This window comes from Manis javanica, chromosome 15 (genome assembly GCF_040802235.1).
Source record: "Manis javanica isolate MJ-LG chromosome 15, MJ_LKY, whole genome shotgun sequence".
Taxonomy (NCBI): Eukaryota; Metazoa; Chordata; class Mammalia; order Pholidota; family Manidae; genus Manis; species Manis javanica.
In genome coordinates, this window is record NC_133170.1 from 15,255,191 (window position 1) to 15,273,542 (window position 18,352).

General features: G+C 42.4%; 1 protein-coding gene across 7 annotated transcripts in view; it reads right to left on the reverse strand.

The window, feature by feature from the left end:
- AEBP2 (AE binding protein 2) overlaps positions 1-18,352 on the reverse strand; it is a 254,470-nt gene that overhangs the window by 152,590 nt on the left and 83,528 nt on the right. For 4 of the 7 annotated variants that reach the window (XM_073223401.1, XM_073223400.1, XM_073223404.1 and 1 more), the window contains exon 9: positions 17,347-17,382. The exons of 1 other annotated variant lie outside the window; for it this stretch is intronic. In XM_073223401.1, the coding sequence (XP_073079502.1) occupies positions 17,347-17,382 (36 nt within the window). Of the gene's footprint in view, positions 1-5,039; positions 5,221-6,303; positions 9,868-12,293; positions 17,383-18,352 lie in introns of those variants that run through there. 2 more of the 7 variants (XM_073223403.1, XR_012125758.1) reach the window with 2 other exon arrangements.

Sequence of the window (18,352 nt, forward strand, 5' to 3'; positions counted from 1 at the left end):
CCAGGATCTACAATTTATCACAAGGCTTCTGTAATATTTTTTTAATCAACTATGTATATTAGAGTGATGAATTCCTTTAATTTACTTAGAAAAATATAAATGTAGCTAAGTTAACAGCAGTTCTCTGACTTTTACAAGCTAACAGTTCTGGTCTCAACTCAGCCATATAGAAAAAAAACAGATTTTTCTCTGGTTTCCATAAGAAAAGCATGACTCCAGATTTGGTGATTTTGTTTAAATTGTTTATGGAGATTTACAGGACCTTGGGAGAAGATCTCATCACATAAAATCAAGTGTCTCCCTGATGCTTTCCTAAATATAATTTTTAATAGTTTATCCAACTATTACTTGAATTTGATTTTTAAAACTCAAAAAGGTACAGAAGGTTTGTAGCGAAAACCAACTGTTTCCCCCACTGGCTCTCCACTCCCAGTCCATGCATGCGCCAGGGTAAATGTTTTTTAGTTCTTTTCAAATAATTCCATATTGAGTTCCTCTGGTAGGTTTTACTTGAAAAAATTCTCTATTTGAAATTTCCCTCCCCTCTCTGTCCTGATTGTGCCTGTCCCCGTTCCTTGAGAGAAACTCTGAACAGATTTGTCTGGTTCTAAAAGGCTCAGCTTCAGCTCCTGAGCAAACTGTCAAAGCTGCCCCTCCTCAAAGCTTGGATTTCCCCACAAGAAAGTTTCTCCTTCTCTTACACAAATCAGTAAAATATAGAGAAATATAATCAAGCATGGAAGTATGTACAGTGTTCAGAAACAAAACACCAAGAGGGAATGGTTACACTCTGGGGAAATCAGGGGAACACTTTCCAGAAGGGAAAAACTGTTTAGTATGTGGGGAAAGCTTTGCGGATAGACGGGAAGGCCTAGAAATGGTAAAAATCACAGGGTCTTAGGGGAACCCATATTTTTGGAGTATAAAGTTCAAGAGAAAGAAAATCTGAGAAATGAACCTCAGGAAGTTAATAAGAGTGAGGTGGTGCTCATATATGAGGCTAAGGAGCTGGACTTGAGCCCACAGTACAGGAGTTGGACATTTAAATGCCTATAAATGCCAAATCGATCGTGTAAATGAACAAAATATCACATAAATGGAGGAAAAGACAGGAAGTATATGATCCTGGGGGAAACCAGGGAAATTACCCCTTCCAAATGGAAGAGTCCATTATTTTTATACAAAATGTTAATGCCAGTGTTGCAGAGTTTCCAGTTTTTTAATGATAGCAGAATATCCACATCTTTGTATCAAATCCTGATTTTTAAATGGCAACTATTACATGTTTTTTCACGCTCCCAGTATGTGGTCAGAAAAATCATATATATATATGCTTGAAAACTGGTTTCAGCCAAGAGACCACACATTTTTATCTCTCCTAGAAGCAACAGGGAACAACCAATATAAAACATGAAGACAGAAAGGAGCTGCAGTTTTAAAGGTTGCCCTGGAGACAGGATGTAGGATGGATGGACTGCAGGAGGGAGAAATTGAAACAGAACCTGGAGAGATAAGTTTGAAGGCTCTTAAAATCAGTCATTGGCAGCAGATATGCTGAGAGTCTAAGCGAAGAGGCAATGCTTTTATTATCATTATTTCTCAATGTAAATAGGTGAAATGGGTCCTGAGCATTTCCACCAGAATCTGACCCCAAATGATGACCAAGAACTTCCTTATTTCTGTAAATCCTGGGGGTCACATACATTTTCAAAGACAGCATGGATTTATCATTCCATTCCCTTCCATAACTTCTCATTTTTTTCCCTCATGCATGTACTTGCCAGTAGTAATAAAAGGAAAGAGTGTACATCTGGATTTAGAAAGAAGGCTTGTTGAAGTTCTATCCTCTGCCTCTGTGTTATATCATGCATAGGAGCAAACAGAGATATTTTCTGCAAATAATTCCCATGTGCCCACATCTCTGAATGTAAAATAAACAGTGCTGGCCTTGAACACCGAATACTTTAAACAGAGCATTTCAGCTGGGAAAATTGTCTAAACATGAACTTTATTTTACAGTCATTTAAAGATGTCCTTAATCTATTGAATTAACTTTTAAAAAGGAGAAAATGGGGAAAGACAAAGATCTAAGTGGGGGGTGGGGAAGAGACAGCAAAAGAGGTTAGCCATCTGTTTTTCCCTAACACCTAATACCTCTATTTCTATGGTTTTGGATGTCAGTATATAGTCTGGCACAAAATTATTTCATCTAGGCAGCAGATACAGAGAAAAGGTTAGCCACGCATTTCAGCATATTTTTAAGATTTTTCTGAATTAAATCTGTGCAAGGCAGATCAAACGCTATCTTAGCCTCATGTCCTAAGCAGTTAAGTCAGTGAGAAACAATGCTCCTTAGTTCCACAGACAGAGCCTGCCGGGGCTAGCCAGGCTTAGCCCCACCCCATTCCCCAAATTCACAGGGCATGCCCGAGAAGCCAGTCCACTCCGTTTGTGCCCAGAACGAGAAGGAAAGGAGACCCTACATCAACATCACACGCCATGCCAATCAGGTGCTGGACACAGTCCAGGCGCCAGCAACATTTTCAGCTACTTGAACCCTGAGCGGCACATGAAGTCAAGGGTTCCCATGCAGCAAGGGAGTTCTAGCCCGCTTTCTCCCACCAAGTCCTAGGCTCTGTCCCCACTTTTTTCCAAGCCTTTTCCCTTTTCATAAAGATAAGTATGGATATGACCCTGTCACGAAAGACCCTGCTCTCTCCATTGCTGGAAAATTCCCTTTCTCCATGGAAATAAAAGTCAACACTCCCGCCCACCATGTGTGTTTTGGGTAGGCTGGTTCCTGCTTCGACCCGTGAAGTCTCAGCTCAAAGTGGGTACAGTTCCCATCTCTGAGCTCAGGATTAAGGGAAAATCCTGTGGATCCTTCTGGAGTTGTGACAAAGGAAGATGTGTTCCAGATATCCTGAGTTGAAAACTGGAATGCACTTTCTCATAGAAACAAACATTAGCTTCCCAGACAAGTTCATAAAATTCTATTTAATCTGCAACATTCTCAGAATATTCCAGAAATTTCTATGCAACCCATATGCTCTGTTCCCATTCTTCCCTGGCTTGTTTTTCCTTGCTGAGTAGCGTGGACAAAACCCTGCCCTGCCAAATTCTCCAACCTTCTCCACTCAAATTTACAAAGTTCCATTTGTGCAACGCACCAAATATTAAAAACCTACGCTGGCTCAGCTAATGAGTTCTGCAGCTCCAGTACCGCCTGCCCCACCTCGGGCCACTGACAGAGGGTGAGTATGCTCCACGGTGCATTCCTTTTCTTCTATCCTTCAGCTTCCATGGAAAATGTGAGCAAGTGTGAGGCCTGTTATTTTAAATGGTACCCTGCTAGGTAGAGAGAGGCCTATTTATATATGTAAACTTTACAGATAATATAAATTGATTAATGGGGAGAAGAACATGTTGCTCATCAGATGGTGTGGAGAAAATTGCTCACTGTATAGAGAAAAACAAATCATTCTTCTGGATCTTAAGGTCCCTCTCCCTCATGTCACTGGAGAGGAGAGAAGGGCACTGGATCCTTTAAATGTACAGACAGGAAGTTTTCAGACTTATCAAAGTCTCAGGGTGTGGACAGGAGACCTGATGCATCACCCGCACAGGGCACACCTGACTGGTGGTGAAGGAGCTACAGGCACCCGCTGGGCTCCACGCGCTGCCTCCGGACAGCCACCAGTGAGGCTCATGAGGCCTCTAATGCCGACCCCCACGGTGAGGGCCTGATTTCCTGCCAGCTGTGCCCACTGCCCCCAGCCCTGGAGTCCTCCTCTGCTCTCCTCCAGGACACAGGGGAGGCGACCTCACTCTTCCTCAAGTTCCTTGTTAATCGTAGAGCTATAGTGTGAATTCCTGTCTGGGTTCCCTCGGGTCCTCTCTTTTGACTCTCAAATCCCTATTTGGAGGAAATAAGAAGAAAAAGAAAAAGCCCCGAGATCCAATTACTTGCTGCTCTCCTGTTCTCCCGGCAAAGAGGATGCTCTGTAGTAACACGGGGGAGTGACTCAAAGAAGTGAGGAGCAGAGAGCACCAGGCTGTTTCCAGAGGTGACACGGTGCACGTGGGAAATGCAGCACGACCCTTCCACGACCGCAGAGAAGCGCAAGCTCACGCCGCTCTCATTGAAAAACGCTGGGGAGAGCCCCGGATTTGTCCCCTAATTCCTCCCAGCCCTGACTAGGCGCCGTGGCTGGGAAAAACTGGGTTTTGTGAGAGGCCCGTCCCCTGGGGTAGGCAAGTCAACCTCACTGGAGCCACAGACTGGGGCTGAGGAAGGGCGAACAATTCTCCAAAAAGGGTGGATGTGCTTTTCCCATCAGATGTCATCACATTAGAGACTCGGAGAATGTACCTTCTACATCGGGTGAGAACCCATCCAAACATATGTAACAAATGGATGTATATAAACCTCTTGTGCTATAAATGAGCTCGGTCTTGAGAAAGTTTCTCGGAAATCACTCTGGCTCGCGGGGCGCCCCGAGGTCCCGCACATGGGCCTCTGGCTCCAGCAGGGTTGGGACGGACTCCCCAGGGCCGCGCTTGCCCCAGCCTCCGAGCACCGCCAGCCCGTCCGCCGGCTGTACCGGGAGGGACCTCCTGCCACCTGCGCCCTGGGCACCGGCCCACCCCGATCTCTCTGTGTGTCCTTGGCCCCTCTGGACTCAGGGCCCTACCGAGGACCAACCGGGGCTCCCAGGCCGCCTCGACGCCCCGCTGCGCCCGCGTCTGCGGGCCTCCTGCCCACGTCCCCACAGGCGCCTGGTCCCACCGCGACCACGGGCGGGCCCAGGAGAAGCGGCAGCGCCAGGCGCGTTTTGAATATGCCAAACCAGCGCGGCGGCCTCGGCCTCCCAGAGGAAGCCGTCCAAGCGCGCTGGGAGCGCCCTGGCCGCCGGGTCGCCACAGCCCCCCTGCCACCCGCAGGCCCCGCGTGGCTCTGACTTCTGGAGCCCCGCGTCCCGGAGCAGGTGAAACTCACCAGGCAGGTGAAACTCACCAGGAGGAGGGCAGCCAGCTGCCTAGCCACCCCAGGATCTTCTGAAGGCTGGTCCTCAAGCACGCCGAGGGGCCTGAGGAGCCCAGCGGCCTGTGAGGGTCCCCTCTGGCATCCCCCGGTGCACGGCTTCCACCCGAGCCTCTCCCTGTGGCCGCTTGGTCAGCTTGTTAACCATCCCAAGCCCTCCCCAAGCGCGGGGACACCTGGGAACGATAAAGCTTTCAGCAGAAAAACACACATGCATTCTAGGCTTGCAAACTATTTGCATCAAGAAATTTCTTTCTACACACTAATTCCAAAACACAGTAATTCCAGCAAATTCGGTGACTCGGTCATTCACACTACTTGTTGCTGCAAGTCATAGAATAGACCAGACTTGAAGGAGAGGACCAATTCCTCCTAAAATCCCTCAAAGTGCAGGTCAGCTTCGCAGATAACCAGGAGCCCCTGAATCTTCATGATTCTAATAGTATCTTTACTGGTGAAACTAGAATCTAATTCCCATGATTAACAACAAACAGTGAATGATTCTTTGGAAGTTGATTCAAGTTCTTCCCTACCAGTCCCTGAACAAGGAAGATGATACAATCAAGGAAGCATATGCAGCATTGGTGACATGTAAAAGGCGAATCTGAGGTCAGACTTAAAATAAGATTTGTAACTATACAGAGAGCACGTATCCTATCTGATATGGTTTTATATGGATACTTAATGGTCAATCACTATACTTCTAGATCCTCAAGTGAACATTTTTTTCACATTTTAATATATCTTAAATTTGATATAATGAGCACTTGGATTTTATTTTCTTCTGAAATAATACTTCAAAAGAACAGCTCATCTTATAATTTATGGCCTCTTAGGTTTGCTGAAACATAACTGAATATCTGGTCACTCCCAAATACATCTTAAAGGGAGAGATTGTTTGATACAATCAATTGTTTGATACATTTTTATTTCCCATTATTTCCTCACAAACCACTCATCCCCAACACACACACAGTCCACAGCACAGTAACACCATATGCCATGTTATGTTTTGTGATCTGAGTTTTCATAAAATTCTATGATAAATTTCTCAGGCTGCTACTAAATACTTGTGCTTCAACGATTCTTGTCTGGGCTGCTAAGGAAAGAAATATTCATTGTTTTGCTGAAGGAAAGTTCTATGATATTGTTTGTTGGTATACAAAAGAATAGGAGTTCTAATTTATTATTATTGAGTTCATTTTCAATAAAAGTATATTAGTCTGCTAGGGCTTACATAACAAAATACAACACACTAGGTGGCTTAAACAACAGAAATTTATTTTTCTCACAGTTCTGGAGGCTAGAAATTCAAGCTCTAGCAAACCTACATTTCCAGTCACACTTATCAATACACTGTATTATCTTCACCATCACTACCATCCACCCCAGAAAGGCCTCCAACATTCCAATAACAGACCCTCTTTCTCATCACATTCAATCCTCTACCTTCTACTTTCTCTGCCTGAAATGTCAATCTCCCTCTTCACGTCTGTCCAAATCCAGGGCCATCTTTTCCAGGAACCCTGTTTGATCTTCTTTCTGTCTGATCCTCTGTCTGAGCCTTCACAACCCTCAGCATTTTGAACTTGTATTAGAGACAGTCTTCCTTATTTTTTTTATTTTCCTATATATTTCTGGTTCCTCCCACCAGACTTTTTTTATTGAAATATAGTTGATAATATTTCTGATACAACACAGTGATTCAACAATTATATACATTATTAAATGCTCACCATAGTAAGTATACTTACCATCTGTCACCATTCAAAGAAATTATAATACTATTGACTATATTCCCTATGCTTTACTTCTATCCTCATTCCTCCCATTAGATTTTGAATTTTAGGAAAGAGAGGGAATTAGCAGTATGTATAATTAGAAGTCATTGAACGTTCTGTCTCAGTTTGTCATGTGTAAAATGGAGAAAGTAATACTACCAATAAAATGCTGCCACAGGGTAAAGTTCAGATCAAGAGTGTGGCTATAAGACCCTCTGTTAGACCTCAGAAATCTTTACATTGGTGCCTCATTGATCCCCTCAGACAGACCACAGGACTACTAAGAATCCTGACAGCACTGCTCCCATGGCACCTGTGTCTCAGCACAGGGTAGAAGGGGATTTGTCAATGTGGCTTTTGTCTAAAGGAGGAACACAAGTTACATAGGAAGGATGTAGAAAGCCTACAAAGCTTTTAAAAGCTTGGAATAAATGGGTCAAAGACAGTTCAAAATAAAAAGAGGCCTCTACGCAGAAATCAAGCTCAGAATGGAATTCAGATGCAAGCACACATCATTTCTTATGACAAGGACGTGTGACTCACACTGCTGACCCAGAGCATTAGGCAGAACCAAATGCCACAGAGAACCACATTAAAGGAGCAGAACTGAGCCCTAATTGAAGAACATTTCCCGTTCCCAGAGTCAGCAAGAACAGAGGCATGGGCCCAGCTTGATTTCAAAATTGCTATGGACTAGTAACAGCTACATGCCTCCTTTCTCTCCCTTTTTGAACAGGGTTATCCATGCGGTTATCCAATTCCTCTCTTATCGTGTGTTAGATTCATGAGCATCAGAAACCTTGTCTTTTTTGTTTATAAGGCTCTTTCCTATGGAACCACCCCAAAGAATCCCAGCCGCACTTTGTCTTAGCTCAGGCTGCTATAACAAAATACATAAATTAGGTGGCTTATCAACAACCGAAATGTATTTCTCACAGCTCCAGAGGCTGTGCGTCCAAGGCCAGGGTGCCGGCACGGTCAGGTTCTGGTGAGAGTCCTCTCCCAGTCACAGATGACTGACTTCTCGTGATATGTTCACATGGCAGAAAGAAAGTGAGTTAACTCTATGGCCTCTTCTTATAAAGGCACCAATCCCATTCACAATGGCTACACCTTCATGGCTTCATTACCTCACAAATGCCCGCACCTCCAAATCCCATGACATTCAGGATTTCAACACAGGAATGTGAGGGGCACACAAACATTTAATTCCTACATGCCTGAACCTAATCAGATAAAGAATACTAAAATCTGAGTCAATGCTATAATAAGATGAGACTTTTGGTGGGAAGCTGACTGTTTTCTGTACGTGGCAGGGGTATGAATTCTTGTTCCAGAAGGTTGATCCTGGTAAGTAGTTTTCAAATATGACCACCATCCCTTCTTTCCCTCCCTGTGTTCCCATGCCACATCTCATCAAGAGGTAGAGTTAAGTTCCCCTCCCCTTGAATACGGGCTAATCCTTTGCCTATTCTCGCTTGTAGAATGTGGCAGAGATGATGTTTGGGGACTTACAAGCCCAAACCTTAAAGGAACTGACTGCTCACTTTCTTCCACTTGAAACACAGGAATCATGCTGTAAGAAGTCCAACCGACATGGAGAAGCCAGGTTGAAAATCAGGGTCAGCAAACCCAGCTGAGCTTCAGACCAACAGCAACCACAAAAAGAGAATACCTTTTAGATATTCTAGCCCACCTGAGCCCACAGCTCTAACCGACATCACACTGCACAGAAGTCTCAGCAGATGATCCTAGCTAAATGAAACACGAAAGATAATACAATGTTGGTCTTTTTTAAGCCACTAGGTTTGGGAGGAGTTGTTATACAGCAATACACAACTCAAATGATTCTCAAGTGACACAGAGTATGAACACAGGACTTGACGGTAACATAGAAAATGAAGTCAGGACATATGACTGGAAGCACTGTTAAGATCTATCTTAGACCAATGTGTTCTTCACTCAGGAGAGAAAATGTAGGCCTCACATGGCTCATGAAGAGACAATTCTAGAACCCATCTTGCTTACCTTACCAATCTGCGGAAGCCTTTCAAACAAAATCACTGAATGGACCTATAGTCTCTAAATCATAGTTCCATTTCAGAAATACTCTTGAACTTGATATAAAATCCTGTTTTATTCTTTTGAAAAAGAACAGGGACAGCAATTTCTTAGACATCAGTGTAGAGTTTCTGAGGAGACGTATCTGTTACTCCATAGTAACACATGAAGCAATAGTTGATACATTTATTCAGATGAATGATTTAGGAATGTCTCTGTTCATATAAAACTTCAGAAGAGGAAAGGCTGAGGGAAGGGAAAAAAATATTCACTTAAAAAAATTTCCATAAAGAACAGAAAAGAGCTGGCTGTTGTTCATAGTCATTTTTCAAGCGGCAAGGAGATCTGGAGACCATATGCTGCTATTCCAGGTGAGGAGAATGGTGCTGGGAAGTGAGGTCTTAAAACAGCAACCCTCCGAAGAGTAATCCAAACAAATGAAAGATACCCAAAATGAGTACTCTCTTTCTCTCCCTTTGTCCTTTTTCCATTTTCAGGAATATTCTTAAGGTTATATATGAAAGGAAGGATGTTTTAATCGTGAGCTATTTTTTCCCCTCAAGATGCTCTGTTTTCTTTCTGTCTCATTAGTAATAGATTCTGTATGTCCTCTGAGCTCAGATTGTAAATGCCCTACTTGAGGGAAAAGAGGATCTGGACCCGTTATTTTGTTGTCCTTTTGAGCTACAAATGTTTCATAGATTGGGATACATATTCTGAGTATGCTTGCTCTGAATTTATCTTGATGGTTTATTATGTGATCATAAATGGATGTATTCTACGATTTGGTCTCGGTAGGCTGCACAGCTTTGAACTGTCCTCACTTCTCCCTTTACACACTCTGCCTGGGTCTCCTTTACCTGACCTTCACAGTTTGAGAAATATTCCTTAAATTGTCGACTCCAATCCAAACTCTTCTGTCAATGAGGTGGGGTGTAATCCCCAATTCCTTAGATGTGAGCTGTGCATAATGGATTCCTCCTAAAGAGTAGAGAATAAAAAAGGAGGTGTGGGGAGTGACTTTACAGGAGGCAAATCTGACAAACCCTACCTTGGCCAGGTGACCAAGGTTAGCATCAACAAAAGTAAGTCATGTTGATGGTATGTACTCTTGAGAATGGCACTTTGCCTCTACGGGCTTCCTCCGAAAAAACACATTAACTACAATCTAATGAGAAAAACATCAGAAATAAAAAAAAACAGTAAGGGACATTCTATTTGACCAGTACTCCTCAAAGCTGTCAAGTTCATCAAAAACAAGGACATCTGAGAAAGAAACTGTCCCAGCCAATAGAAGCCTCAGAAGACATGACAATTAAATGCAATGTGATATTCTGGATGGGATCCTGGAACAAAAAAAGGACATTAGGGAAAACCTAAGAAAATCTGAGTAACTATGGACTTTAGTTAATGGTAACATTATCAGTACTGGTTCATTAACTGTGACAACTCTATCACACTAATATAAGACTTAATAATAGGGACACTGGGGGCTTTATGTGGATTTTCTGAACTCTTATCACAATTCCGTTCCACATCTAAAACTATTCCAAAATAAAGTGCTTATTTTCTTTTTAAATACTATCTCATAACTTCCAGTTTAAAATTTTTCATCTACCCCAACTTCTCAACCCCGAGCACCAATCTCTCTCCACTAGGGAGGACTCCAGGGAGATCATGCCCGATTCCCCTAGGTGCGATGTGATCACACGTTGGTTCAGACCATGTGGCAATGGTTCCAAACCGTCCTATTACGTGGCTTAAGGGACCCAAGGGATAAAGACTCCTCCTCAATGAGGGTCAGGAAGGAGAAATTCCACACTCTCTACAGCAAAAGCCTTGTGAGTAACCTTTCTCTGGCGAATTTTGATAAATGGATCCAGCATATCTTTTTAGTGTTGGCTTTTAATAACTATAATACTCAGCCCTGAGACCTCAGCCGAAACTCAGGGGAAAAGGAAAAGTAACATTTAACATCATTTCACTCCAGCATAAAAAACTCTGCTACCTTACAGATTATTTCATTGGAATGTTAGTGGAGCTGTTTGTTGCATAGGTACTCTGGGCTTAGACTCAAAATCCCCCCAGAAATCACCGTAACAAATATGTAGGCCATATCTTTGGAAATCCATTGAAAGATGAATTAATGATTTTCCAAACACCCTATAGACAATTAGAACTCTGGTCATGAAGAATACATTATCTCAATTCACAAAACAATGGTCCTCCTGGCCTTCTGTTATTCATGTTAGGTTAATATCTAGGTCCTTAAAATATTTAATAAGACTATATAAATTAGTAGAGATTGGTTAAGCCTCTGCTCTACTATTTCTCACCTGCACAGAGGTAATATGCATGGCTGGAACACAGAAAAGGTGTTAGTGAATCTTGACATTCCACAAGATTCTGGAAAAATTTACCTAGTATTAAATCTTGGCCAGTTGGATGGACAAAGGACTATCCATGGAGATAGGGAACTCACAAGAAAAGCAGGGCTAATTGGGAAAGCAGTGGATTTATTTTGGGAAAGAAAAAGGGACATAGAGCTAATACTTGAGGCCCTGATGTGCATGAGATTATTGTGGAAAAGCATGTTGAGAATGACAGGAAGGGAGTCCTGAAAGAACCCTAAAAATGACCAATACTTAAAACATGGATTAAGAAAGACAAGCCCACAAGAAAAGCTAAGAGAGATGGGCCAGAAGGACAGGAGGAAACCTACAAGAGGGGAGTCATAAAAACAACAGACGGGATATTTGAAGAAGAAAATTGTCAGCAGGGTCAGATACCGCCGAGAGGTCTCCCGATAAAGATGGAAAAATATCTGGATTTAGCAACATTGAGTTCCCTGGTAGGAGCAGATTCAGTGCAGCAGAGGGCTAGAAGTTGAACTGGAATCAGCTGAGGAGCGAGGGGACGGAGTGGAAAGAATGGAAACAATGAATGAGGTCGAGTCTTAACCGTGCCATGAATTTCAGCCATGCAGGACATACAGGAAAGCAGAGGTGGATAAATAAAATTTTGTAAAAATATGAGACATGGGCTGCAAACCACAACAACAATGATAACAGAGAGGGGCAAGTTGAAGTATTGCAGAATGAGGTTCCCAGCCACTCACCCAATTCATTACTTTCCCTTTTTCACTCCTAATGGGAAGAAAGTCTGGGTAAAGCCAAGTAAAGAGGAAGAACATTGTTAGCATCTTAACCTACTTATGTTTCACCAGAAACACAGTGTTATAAAAGAAATTTTATATGGTGTATTTTATTTTTGTATTTCAGTTATTAACTGAATGAGTCAAGCCTCTACAAATTAGTATGTGATACTGAACCCACTTAAGAGTAACTACCATAGGGCTCGCTTTCTCCAAAAAAGTATTGTTTAGAGCACCAAAATTATAAGCCTACCTAGGCATGTTGTAAGACCATTTGAAATTCCAACCAATTTTCCTTGAGTGCATCCATCATAAAAGACATTTCTCCACTTCTGAGGATGGGGAAACAGTACCCACATCAGGTTCTGACCCGGGCCTGGCTCTGGGATTGCAAAAACAGTACAAGTTTATGCAGAAGTTTTCACTGTGGAATCTCTTCCCCCATGAGTACCCTTTTCCTTTTTGAAAATCCCTCTATTTTTCTTTTAGTCAGATTGAGACTCACCTATCTAGTGAATTTCTTACCTGAATTATGAGCCAGAGTGGTTTTTCTTTCTTGCCAACATAAGAAAAAGGCTAAATGGATGCTTCCGAAGTTTCCCTAGGTCCCAGTGTCATTACCTTTTCCCTCTGTTACACTCAATGTCACGTCCATCAGGTTAAGTTCATCTCACCTATTTCACAGGTGACATAATGAGAAATACATATTTGGTCCCTGTTCCCAGTTCTGACACAGTATCTCCTGAAACCCTTGGAATTTTGTGAGTGATAGGAGTCTTTGGTTCTAATGAGGTGACTCTGTGCATGTTCCTGGATAGCTTCAGGACAAGGGCTGGTGGTTTGAGGGTTTCTGCCCTGGGCAAGTTCACTATGGATTCCATGAGACCAAGAAATGACAGCAGGACATTCTTAGGGTAAAAGGGTTTATACCTGGCTTTATTCTCCCAGCAGTAGGTTGAGCACTGGAATCACATCTCCATCCAGCCATCTGCAGGCCCATAATCTGTCTCTGCATCCACCCAGAGCACTGGGCGGAGCTCTTTCTATAGTGACTCAGTCAATAAGAGCTCATTGCCTAGGGGTGTGGAAGCCTTAGCCTAGCAGCAGGCCAGTTCCATCACCAAGTAGTTTAGGGTCAGGTGGGGATCCTGCCATAGGAACTTCCATTTTCCCCACAGCTGATCACTAGAAAGACCACAAGCCATGATTAGAAACTTGGCATTTTCAGACCCACCCCCATCATCCAGAGAGGGGAGAGGGACTGGAGATTGAGTTAATAATCAGTCATACTTATGTAATGAAGCCTCCATAAAAATTTCCCAAACCATGGGGTCCAGAGAGCTTCCAGGTTGGCAGACACAAGCACATGCTAGGAGGATGGCAGACCCCCAACTCCAGGAGGAGAGCCGCCCCTGAGCTCAAGGCCTTTCAAGCCTTTTTCCCTAGGTACCCCTTTATCTGGCTGCTCATTTGTATCCTTTACCCTGTATCTTTCATGATAAAGACTGAGCCGGCTCCTGGTTGAGTGGGATAAGGGAGTTGTAGGAACCCTGGATTTATAGCCACTTGCTCAGAAGTGCAGGTGACAACCTGGGACTTGCTACTGGCATCAGAAGTAGGGCCGTATTATGGAACTCAGCCTTTGACCTGCGGAGTGTCTGACAACTCCAGTAGTGTCAGAATTGAATTACAGGACACCCAGTTGGTGTCAAGAGTTGGAGAATTGGCTGTTGTAGGGAAAAACCCCATACATTTGGTGTCAGAAGTGTTCCATGGGTAGGAAAAAAATTTATCCTTTTCACGGGATCCTGTTTCCCTTCCAGGCATTCTATACTTTCTCTTCTCCTTCCTTCTTCAGACCAACTGGCATTTTCTCTACAAAGAAAATCTCCCTGCTCCCTCCAATATTTAAGAATATGACAAGTGATTCTGATTCTGTCCTGCTGTGTTAATCCTTGATCAATCAAAGTGTAATTTTCATCATCATTCAGCAACTGGAAAAACTAGAACTTTCTTGAAGGAACTTCAGACATTTTCTAGCCAAACTGTTTTTAAATAAATTTTGAAGAGGAAGAAATGGTTTTAAGGTGCTAATTTTGTGCTTCATTGCATTTAACTTATCTGGCATGATGGTATTTCAAAGCATCAATGATGGGCTCCTCCCACCTGCCCAGTAAACTAACTGGTCCTCTATAGGGAGACAAAAAGATGCCACATTCTTAATCTCTACAGTCAAAAGAAAATTGCCTCCCTCACCCCTGCCCAGAGGAGACAACAAAATACTGCAAAAAGATACCAACTAGGAGAATTAATTTTCTTCTTGCTCCCCACTCCAACCCAAAAAAGCTCTCAGCAGAAGAAAAGGAAAAGGAGACCTTTGGGGAAGAAAACAGCATAACTGCAGCACAGCCCCAGTCATCAGAGGAGATGAAACTATATGGAAAAACCTTTAACTGGGAAATCCCAGGGTAAAGGTAACAAGTGGTAAGCTCCAAATGTGTAGTATTTTGAAAGCCACAGCCACACGAAGTGCTGTAGGTTGTAAGGGAGCAAAACAGCAGAAAAAGTAGAAAGATGTAAGCATACTGAAGGAGCTAGAAACGACCCCCTGGGTTTCCCTGAAGCTCCTGAGGGGATGGAGGAGATCCAGAAGTTTCCATGGGCCCCATGTGGGCAGGCATGGACGCCCACCTTCCAGGAGACCATCCGAGGGCAAAGGTACACACATGACAGAGTTTTGCCATGGGTCTCATAAGTAAAAGGAGACAGAACTAAATTTGAGAGCTGTAATTTTTGCAAAGTTGTTTGGTGTGAACTAAATAAATACAGGCTGACTTGCCATCTACTCCCTAGTGATAGAAGCTAGGGAAAGACTAAGAGATGATGTTTCCCTTCCTCAGCTATCTGATTCCACATCTGCATGGGAATTAAACCAAAGCTGGCATAAAAATAATGAGATTGGACTGAGGAGGGGAGAAAGGATGAAACAGGTGTAGATGTAGATGTAGGTATAGATGTAGTATAGGTGTAGATGTAGACATAGATACAGGTGTAGATGTAGATGTAAATATAGGTGTAGGTGTAGATGTAGATACAGGTGTAGACGTAGAGGAAGGTATAGATGTAGATGTAGATGTAGATATAGATGTAGATGTAAATATAAGTATAGATGCAGATATATGTAGATATAGACATAGATATAGATTACATTGAATAGGTCATAATTCTGCACCAGTCTTTTATTTGGTCTCGTGCATAGCCTCTCCCATAGAACTATACAGGGCACTAGACTTCACCTAGAAGACACCAGCACACATTAATCAAATTTATGAAACGCCAGACGAGGCTCAGATGCCTCTGCTCAGGGCTCGCTCTTGTCAGAAAGCTGTGCAGCAAACCAGCAAGGCAAGTCACAGTAGTTATTTAAGCTTAAGGCTTATGGTAAGCCTTGGATATTTTTTGTTTAAATCAAACAATTTTGTTTTCTACTGAGATGAATTACCTTTAAAAGTAAAAATGAATCATTAGTTAAAAAAATTAAATTTAATGAGAATATGATAGAAAGTAAAATCGGATCGTGCCTCATGACAAAAAGTGCCAGATGGTCAAACACACCACTGTAAGTAACAACAGTGTATGACAACAGCAAGTGCCTGAAAGTTTCACATAAAATCTCCTGATGCCAAGGAAGTACAATAAGAAAAGTCACCCAGTTTCATTTAATGTGACTAAACCGGCTCAACTTCTTGAATTTCATGCAATGAAATCTTACTGTCTTTAGTCCTCCTAAATTACATGATTTGAAACAAGACACAGAAGTTCCAAAAGTAAGAAATTCAGATGTTCCTGCCTCACTGAACTAGTTAGTGTCATCAACAAAAATTTTATGGGAACAAATCTAAATCTGACAATGTAAAGCTCCTGAACAGAACCATCCAAAGTTATGAGTAAGGAAAAGACAGATGTATCAGAAAGAGCGTATGAAAGCCTGGGCCACATTAAATAAGGAGACACTTACAAAAACATAACTGCCCTCATTTTCTGCTGGCATTTAAGGTGAGACAAGTACAGGACACTTAGCATTGCCGGCTCCAGGAAACTAAGGGCCCGTATGGCACTCAGTGCTCTTGGGTATTAATACAACCAAAAATGTCCCCCACATATTTCCAAATATTTTTGAGGGCCCATACCACACAGGCTACTAGCATCATTGATCTAATTGCAAAACACACGTTTGAAATATAAATCTGATGAATTCCTGTAGACTTTAGGTTTTATGATTCAGCTGAACCAAACTAGGAACTTGCTGGTCTCTGCATTTTGTGTTAATAGTCACACAAATGAACACAGGGAAGATTTATTAGATAATACACAACTGGAGAAAAAATTAAGTTTTTAGATTATCATATACTATTGAATAATTGATCAAAATGTAACCATGTCTATTCTGATGATAAAAGAATTTCTCAGATGAAAGCAGTTGTTGAAAAATGCTTGTGGTTTCTCTATTTGTGCTAAATACTTACCTATGCAACATTGTGAAGGAAGTTGGATAAAGCATAAAAACTGTCAAATTTATTAAGATACAGTCTTTAAGCTGGGGACTTTTCAGTAATTTTAATGATAAGTATAGTAAGTTCCAGAATGTATGTTTTCACATTGAAGATTTAATAGTTGCAAGACAAGATTCTGGTAGATACTTCAAATTAAAATATAATTCTAAGCACTTCTGCTTAAAAAAAAAACTCCATTCATCAAACTTCTCTCAAATGTAACTTAGTAACCAGATGCTATTTTTAACCAGCTGACTGGGCTCATTTTGGCAGTTCATGGTTCACACACACACACACCTGGTGCTCACAACAGCAGAGAAAGTGTCAGCAAGACAACTGAAACCAAGTTTTAGACTCAAAATACAAAAATAACACTATTTTTTACTCTTTTGAAATTTTGAGGGACTGTCAGAACTTGCCTCTAACAAGATGTTTTCAAATGGTAATTCAGTATATCACTGAATAACTCAGGAGACTGACATATGAACACAGTGTCAGCCAAATAGGGTGATTTAAGCTTCTTCAAAAGTCCATGTATCAATTCCTTTTAAAAAGTGAACCCTCTCCAGTAAAGGTGGTGAGTTTTTTTCAGGATATGATAATCACTAATTTAACATTGATACACAAATTTCCTAACGTGACTCTTTCAGACCTCCGGATCACTTTGATTGAAGAGATTGATATTGGGATTGTAGGTCACATGATTCAATTTGAAAAAAACGAACAAACAAGAAGACCACCATTCATACTCACTTATCAGTGTGGACCAGGATTCTTCTCCATATTGGGCTACGCAACAAAATACAGAAAAAAATTAGATGCTCATGTTACTATAACACTACAGTGGTTATCTGTAACTTTTACTGTGTCCCTCAAAACAGTATGTTGAAGCCCTGACACCCCCCCGTGCCTGTGCAGGGGCGACCTTATTTAAAAATGGGGTCTTTGCAGATCTCATCAAGAAGAGGTCACACTCCATTACCATGGCCTCTTACCTCTGACTGGTGTCCTTAAAAGAAAACAGACACACGGAGGAGATCACCACGTGGAGACACAGACACACCCAGTGGGACAAAAGCCATGGGCAGAGGGTACGAACGGAGGCAGGTGGCCTCAAGCCAAGGAACACCTGGGGTCATGGACGCCAGGAAGATCCTCCCGGAGACCTCGAGGGGGGCACGGCCCTGCCCACACCTTGACTAAGGACTTCCAGCCAACAGAACTATGGGAAATAAATTTCTGTTGTTCAAAGCCACCCGTGTGTGACAGTTCGTTGTGGCAGCCCGGGGAAGCTAATTTAACTCCCATTTCAATCGATTACCAACGTCAGCACGGCCTCTGTTCTCACTGCCAAAATTTTCAACAAAGGTTATCATTTAGAATTTTACGTTAGCTGAGAAAATGCAGCTTTTATCTACATGTGTACTAGAGTTTATGCAAGATTACATTTGAAAAGAGGACACTGCAGTGAAAAACAGAAAAAGGGAATGTTTATAAATTCACTGGCTCATTTCCGTCGGGTTGTAGCAGTCGGTTGACCGAGGTGGACGGAGAGAAAAGGACTTGGCTCAAGACGAAGCAGTCGAGGCCGAGCAGGGACTTTCACATCCCCTCCTTTCTCACCAGTATTGCTCTCCTGCCCCTCTGGGGTGAGGCTTCACTCTCCAGGGCTGGAAGCCAGGAGTGATTTGAAAAAGACAGCCTTTCTCCTGGCAAAGGAATACTGAAGTAGCATGGTTCCCACACAATGCTCTCAGGA